The 7,733-nt window shown below is 42.9% G+C and overlaps 1 protein-coding gene across 4 annotated transcripts; it reads left to right on the top strand.

The window, feature by feature from the left end:
• The first annotated feature begins 1,596 nt into the window (after nucleotides 1-1,596).
• On the top strand, nucleotides 1,597-4,102 carry LOC147632621 (7-deoxyloganetin glucosyltransferase-like). 4 transcript variants are annotated; one of them, XR_015267212.1, is made up of 3 exons: nucleotides 1,605-2,133; nucleotides 2,232-3,808; nucleotides 3,909-4,102. XR_015267212.1 is itself a non-coding variant. In XM_086807414.1 (2 exons), exons 1-2 carry the CDS (start codon nucleotides 1,641-1,643, stop codon nucleotides 3,182-3,184), a joined length of 1,446 nt encoding a protein of 481 aa, XP_086663540.1. In that variant the 5' UTR covers nucleotides 1,597-1,640; the 3' UTR covers nucleotides 3,185-4,102. The 4 variants fall into 4 exon arrangements, 1 of the variants encoding a protein (XP_086663540.1); XR_015267211.1 differs by having other exon boundaries at nucleotides 2,232-3,815; XR_015267210.1 differs by having other exon boundaries at nucleotides 2,232-3,829.
• The last annotated feature ends 3,631 nt before the right edge of the window (nucleotides 4,103-7,733 follow it).

Raw genomic sequence — 7,733 nt, 5'->3', positions numbered from 1 at the left:
CACCCTCCTACGTTGCTTGCTCTCGCCCACCTCCCTTAGCCTGAATATATTATATAAAGCTTTGATAAGCTTAAAATGCTCTTAATAAGCCTTTTGGAAACCTAATGGAAGGCTCATGAAACGCTTTAAGCCTTAAAAGGTTCGCGACGACAGGGATCCGACGCGACGAGAGCAACGGGAGGCGTTCGGCAACGTGCTGCGCACAGAGCGACAGGGCAGAGGCGTCAACAACGGGCAGCGTCAAATTGTATGGGCTGGGTGCTGACCAAAGCCCGAGCTAGAAGATGATAATAATAATAATAATAATAAGCTTGATTAGTAAATAATAAAGCTAGATGATAATGAACGACTCAATAATAATAAGCTTGATTAGAAAATAATAAAGCTACTCCAAGTACATGCTTTTGTAGGCTTTTAGCCTTATCTTTTCACCAAAAGAAATCACACATACTAATAGACTAATGCCACATGGCACAAACTTATCTTATCCACACCTACATACAAAGTGTTCACATACACAACATACACATACGTATTAACAAAGTCTCATGACACACACATATACATAGCCCTTTTGGATGCAGTTCACACACGAATACAAAAGGTTACACAAACAAGAGCACATACAGAAAATGGCGAGCTCCGAAATACCCAACAATTTTTTAGGACTAACAATTGTTCATTGAAAGAACAATGCACACCCTAAAGAGTTTGAAACGTGGTTACATGACTAGTTAGCCATTATGGTTATGTTATTGACTCGACAAATCACAAAACTTAGGCGAAGTTCCCACACCTAATCTCATCATTTAATGAAGCATCGTGTGATTGTGTAACAGCAAATTAATGAGGGAGGGGGTTGAGGAAATCAATTTTTCTTTCTTGAGTTGGTTGGAAATTTTGAAAGAACAACACACACACAAGTGCCATCGCTTGCACAGGAAGGACTCGAACCGAGTACCTTGGGATTCTCAATTGCTTTCCTTACTAGTGTACTAAAACACCATCGACATCGGAGTTTTGTGATAGGTGCCAAGAAAAACTAAAAGATATTGTTTTATTTAACTTAAAAATTTAACTTTAAAAAACTATACTTACGCGCTCAAAAAATTAATGAATGAACCGAAGAAAAAGATTATTGGCAATGGCAAAGTTAAATGAGGCTGCATAAAATGAGGTTTTTCAAAATTGAGAAAAGAAATTAAGGCGGGTTTCCCAACCATCCGCCCAAAAATTCAAGGAAAGGGCGTTGTCCTACGTGGACCAATCCAGGCATGGCACTTTACACGTCACGGATGGATTTTTCAAAAAAAAACTGGGTGGCGTGTGGAGGTCGAATGGGAAGCTGTCCATCAAAAGAGCCGCGAATTGCATTCATTGGTTATTGAACCCATGCCGTGAGCAATCCCACGTCCACCTTTAACCATTAGGCCAATCAAAAGCTTGTGATAGAAAGCATTGGCTTTTAATACATATTGTGTGTCCGTCCTCGTATGAATTGCCACCGCCCGGACAATCCGTTTTCCAAGGCGGCCGGGCGGACGGTTGTGAAACCGGCCTATGTAATAAATAAAGATGCCTTTAAACAGTGGCCTTTTTTCTCTCGTTTGTTTTCTGTCTGCGGGGCGCCTGCTCTCCCAATGGCAACCCCTCATAAAAACGCCCATGTTATCGTTTTCCCTTACCCGGCCCTGGGCCATATCAACCCCATGATGCAGCTATCACGAGTATTGGTTTCCGAGGGCTTTTGCATCACGTTTGTGTGCACACAGTTCCATTGCGACCGTATTCTGCGGCAGATGTCGACGGAGGAGGAAATCCACTTGGAAGGTCTGGCCGATGGCCTGCCGGATGAGTTCGATCGACGCTCTCCGTCCACGATTTTGTCCAAGGCCGTGGACAATTTGGGCCGTGCCTTCGAGGAGCTCATGAGCCGCCTCATCCACACACCAGCTGCCTCTGCTGCTGCACTGCCGATGCTGCTCATCTCCGACTCCTTCCTTCCCTGGACCCATGGCGTCGCCGCTAAATTCCTCATCCCGCGGGTGTTCTTCTGGACGCAGTCCGCAGCCGTCTTCACCATTTTCATCAATACCTGCCGCCTGCTCGCCAGTGGATTCAACCCTTTTGAAGGTGCGGATACCTACCATGTCCCTGTCCTGCCACACACTCTATGAAGAAGATGTCTGCTGGCAGCTTGACATCTCTAGTTTTGTGGTGTGTTCGTGCAGGGGATCTCGACACAGCGACTGGCGTTATCGACTTCATTCCGGGGATACCAGCCATTCCTGCCAGCCATCTTCCATACCGGGTAAAGCAGGAAGGAAGCAAGGATCGGAGGTTTCTCTTATACGAGAACCTGGCCAAACAATTTGAGCAGTGCAAGGAGGTTTCGTGGATAATCGTGAACTCTTTCGACAGTTTGGAGGGCCAATCCTTGCAGGCACTGCAGAGAGATGTAGGGGTTTCAATTCAGTTGCTAGGCCCTCTCCTTCCTCTACCTTACATGGAGCGGCAGCTGTCTGAGTGCATGTCTACAGCAGCAGGTGAGGATGAGGATATAGTGCGATGGCTGGACACGAGAGCTGCGTCGTCGGTGTTGTACATCTGCTTAGGGAGCGTGGTGACATGGGCAAGGGCGCAGGTGGAGGAGGTGGGCGTGGGGCTGATGGCGAAGCGGCAGGCATTCCTGTGGGTGATGCGACCGTGGGAGATGCGGCTAGCGCTGCCGCCAGGGCTGAGCAACCTTGGGAAGGTGGTGGAGTGGGCTCCACAGCTCCTGGTGCTTGGGCACCCTGCAATTGGAGGATTCATGAGCCACTGTGGGTGGAACTCGACGCTGGAGAGCGTGAGCATGGGCGTACCCATGCTGGCCTGGCCGCACTTCCTCGACCAGTTCACCAACTGCTGGTTTGTGGTCCATGAGTGGAAAGTGGGGGTGGAGCTGCAGTTGGTGAGGAGGGGCGGCCTTGAGGATGCCGTTGTGAACAGGACAGAAATTGAGAGGGCAGTTGGGTTGCTGATGCAAGAAGAAGAAGGCCGGCTGATGAGGTTCAGAGCTTCCAAGCTCAGAGATTCAGCTCGAAAAGCCATATTCTCTGGCAGCTCACGTAGAAATCTTGAGGTCTTTCTCAAGGAACTTCACTCGGTACTTAAATCCAATGAGCTGAGCACTGAGCTGTGAGTCCTATATGGGCGTCTGTGGGCTTAAACTTTGAAGTGGTAAAATAAGTGGTGACTTTTCTGCAGGAAGGTGCACCTTCCTTGTCCTTGGCATGGTACTCGTGAAAGATTTATCCTAATCCTTGTCCTTTAACTCTTTTAACTCTTGATCTATCCACTGGATGTGGGGGACTCAGCGATAGGAACTACTGGTATCTGGAGAACTCAACATAGGGAATTCAGGTCTTTTAACTCTTGATCTATCCACTGTGCAAAGGGACAAGGCTTGATCTGGCTATCCACATCGCTCGATGCCGCCGAGGAAGTACCAAGGGGAGTTTTGAACCCAGGACCTCAGCCAACACTGCAGTCTCTAGGGGCAGATCAGTTTTATGCAAAGGGACAAGGCTCGATCTGGCTCTCCACTCCGCGTGATGCCGCCGAGGAAGCACAAAGGGGAGTTTTGAACCCAGGACCTCTCATTGCGCGGTGTGGAAGCACCAAGGGGAGTTTTGAACCCAGGACCTCTTGGTCCTAAGTAAGCACCTTCAACACTTCAGCTATCACCTCATTGGTGGCTCCAAAGATTAGCTCACCTCATTCGCGGCTCTCAACAATCTTTGGAGGGTATTGATACCATAATTGTGTACGTGGTGAGGACTAAGAGGTGGGTGTTTGGGTTCTGCATCTGCATGATGGTGGCAGCACTTACCAAACATGTGGCTTGTTTTGTTTTTGGTTTGCAGGTGTTGATCTCCTGGCAGTGCCATTTTAGTTTCATTACTTGCAGAGAGAAGAAAGGAAAGAGGGTGTAGCTCTTTCTGTGTAACCACTTGTGTACACTCTTTCTGTGTAACCACTCGTGTACACTCATAAATTGTTGCTGTTTCTGCTTTGTATCGGATGATTTACAGTTTGTAATCGACTTTCTATTTATACTAGTTTGTACAGGTTGATATACTGTTTGTAGTTCTGTTTCTATTGTGGGTTGCATATGAGCTTGTTTGTGCAAGTGTATGTACATATGGTATTTATGGAACCAGATTGTATTGGGCCTTTGATTAAAGGCTTGTTAGTATGGGGACGCAAGGTTGCTTTTTGACAGGCAGCATGCCTTTTTGGGTATTATGGCCTTAAAATACAGTCACTTATTTTGATTGGCCATCAAAGAATAAGGTAAAAGGTGGAAAAAAGCTCATTACTTTTACTAATCCCGTCATTTTGAAGGGTGACCCAGCCCGAAGGGTGACCTAGCCCGTCAAAAATCATCCTTGTGGGGAAGATATAACCACATTTGTATCGGAGCAAGCTTTTCCATATTGGCTTTAGAAAAGTTACTAGATTCTATTTGTGGATACTATTGCCTATTAGTATGGTTAAGACTAAGGCCAACCAATCCACAAGCCATGCAAACAACCCATAATAGAAGATTCCAATGAATGGAATCATACAATTTTATTGACAACCAATACACATGTGCAAGATGTGGATCGCATTTATATAAAAATCTTTGCTCAAGTGAAAGGATGAGTCATAGTAAATTTATCCCCATCCTTATTTCAACCAAACCCATAAAATATGCATGCTATCTATTTGTTTTATTTTTTAATCTATTCTGCCTCCGCTTTGACGTATTGAAGCCGAACATGGTAATGTACAAGATCCTTCTCCTTTAGCCAAGAATTTGCAACCCTATTTTCCAAATAGGCTTGGTTTTAGTTTGCCCATCTTCAATTGTAAAGGCTATATTAAGAGGTATGTTAATGCATCTTCTTTGGGCATCATATGAAAGGTTTTCTTGTGCTTCATCATTGATCTAGAGGTTTAGCAAAAACCACCTCTCACACACACACACACACGCACATCTCTCTCTCTCTCTCTCTCTCTCTCTCATTGGATTGAGCACACATTAAAGAATTCCCTCTCTCAAGGGTCGAGCACACAAGTGAGCAAAGATCAATTCAACATGGCGGATTATAACATTAGTAAGCACATAATTATACTTTAATAATTTACATTTGTGCACAAAGGTAAACAAAAATAAAAGCTTGTGTAAATATATGTAAGCATACAAGAGTACAAAGTATATAAAGTGATCAAATGTCTACAAATGGTAAAATCTAGTGAGTACAAATGGTAGAATGTGAGGCTGGCATAGTTTACCTAATCCTATACAAATGTTGTGGGTAACAGTATAGCTATGTACAATACGTGCAAATACAAAATGGGGCTTGAAACAAGCTAGAGATCTAGAGCAAGGAGAAGGAGGGTCATCTAGTTTGCATGACCTGTATCCTCGTCGTCCTCATGATCATCGTCCCTCGGCATAGACTTCTTCGTTGACGTAGATCTATGGCCAATGGCACTCTATGGATCTACCTCCATCATGTCCTCATCGTCGTGCAGCACCTATGGTTTATAAAACTTAATTAGCTAATATCTGAATACTTTAATTAGAATTAGAATGACATTTAATCGAGATTACTTACAAAAGTAGTTGGTAGAGGTAGTTGGGTCTTCAGATGCCTATAATCTTGATAGGTGGCCGTCTCTATCTCTTAAGGGGTGGGCTCACAACCATAGTCCTTCACCTGTTATTTAAAAAACGCATGAGTTATCGGTTGATATAAAGAACATATGATACACACTTACATACATATATAAGACCAAATGTAAACATTATAATAATTACTTACAAAAGTGGTAATAAAGTCCTTTTTGTCCATCGTGCCAAGATGTGATGTATGCCCAGTCTCTTGTTGCATCCTATAGACATACGTGTGGAATAAAAAACATGTATAAATAGACCTAGTTTTAAGATAGGCACCGATACATAGCTAGAGAGTAAATATTACATACCTTCTGCTGATCCCAGTGTACTGTCCTGAGTCGCATCTCCTGCGCAAAGGCCCTCCACGACTTAGGATGCATAACAGTGGGTTGGGTATTCTCCGCCATTGAGCAATATCTTCTACACATATCCAAGAAGTTAGAATAAAATTTTAATGCATGTTTCAACAACTGAGTTGTGAAACACTCACCCATCAAATCACTGAATTGTCATGTAGACATAGGTTGTAGCAAACAATGAGTCTAAATATAGATTACAACTAGCTATGAATACTTTCACTACAAACTCATACATAACCGACTTCAAAACGAGGAGCTGCTCTAATTTTTCTTTTTTTTCCAATGGCAAATATGTTCCGAATTATCCTCTGGTACACCATCTCCTCCAGCATGCCTACAAGCTCTATGATAGGGCGAGGAGGTATGTCGTCGTCTTCATCGACATCTTCTATGAAGTTCTCTAGATCTGTGTAGCATGAAGCTGATGAGGCATAGACATACTATGATGAGAGTGCAAGCCAAGTTTTAGGGAATATATGCTAGCAAAGTGTGTGCGAGTGCTAGTGATACAAATGACAAAAATGAGGGAGGTTCCCTATTTATAGAAAAAATTAGGGTTTGAAATCGACAATTGCACACTTAACGAAAAAGGGCCGACCACCCAAAATACTTTATTAAATGTAGTCATTTTAATTATAATACTTAATCCAAGTAATATATTTAATAAAATGCATCCAAATAATAAATTTGTGCAAACTTATCCAAATTGAACTTATTGCGATCATTCAAGCTTGATCCAAATAGTCAGTGCCATTCATCGACCAAAAAGGAAAAAGTTGGATTACAACGAAAAATAATAACATTGACATTACCCAATTGCACTCCTAATTGCAATTCCACACCCCCGTCTCTCCAAGAATCACAAACCATGAAAGACTTCTCCATACGTCTCCCAATCTACACTAACACATATGAACAAATATCACCAAAGCATGGATGGTTAAGAAAAATCAACTCAAAAATCAATGAGGAAAAAGCTAATACCTTTCGACGTTCTATCTTGAAGCTTGCATCTTGTACTTCCTCAAATCCCATGATTAGTAGGTGTTCTTGAACGTCTGCTAAGCTCCATTCTTTGCTAGTGTTGACAAGGTCAATGGTGCCACTGGGTAGTTTGATCGGTGGTTCTATGGGTGAATCAACACCCTCACGTGTGACTGCAATGGTATCCACTCTCCCTTTTCCTTCATCCATCACTCGTAGTGGAATTAGATGTATAAATCTAAGCGTGCTTTCAAGTATCGAAGTGTAATACTTGAAATCACAACTCTGCAAGAATATACATCTCCTTTATGCACCCCTTCCACTATATCCCATGCATTTTCAAATAAACCATTCATCTTCTTAGATTGCAATTTCTTGAAAATAAACATTGTTGGAGTGGCTTGTGGCAAGAGCTTACAAAACACATGCACAAAAAGATGAATAGGATCATACCAACTAAGACAACCTTATCGAGAGGGATTTGTAAATTTTGAAGAGGACTGGATATCACTAATCATCTTTTGTTTGAAGGCATATACACTCCATTTGTCTAGGATTGGCCACTCTATACTGCCTAATGAGGAAAATGGAAGCTTTTCAAGTCTGTCATAGTCTTTAGGCCTAGAGGGAACTATGTAAGAGTGTGTGAAAAAGAATATTCTACTACCCAAGAAGTG

This window comes from Cibotium barometz, chromosome 13 (genome assembly GCF_041138505.1).
Source record: "Cibotium barometz isolate CiBa-2024 chromosome 13, ASM4113850v1, whole genome shotgun sequence".
Classification (NCBI taxonomy): domain Eukaryota; kingdom Viridiplantae; phylum Streptophyta; class Polypodiopsida; order Cyatheales; family Cibotiaceae; genus Cibotium; species Cibotium barometz.
This window is presented reverse-complemented; position numbering and strand designations above follow the sequence as displayed.

Bases quoted from the DNA above. Each gene is read 5' to 3' on its own strand.
- LOC147632621 (XM_086807414.1), top strand. From the start codon at position 1,641: ATGGCAACCCCTCATAAAAACGCCCATGTTATCGTTTTCCCTTACCCG. The intron at 2,134-2,231 runs GTGCGGATACCT...GTGTTCGTGCAG, and splicing joins TGGATTCAACCCTTTTGAAG to GGGATCTCGACACAGCGACT.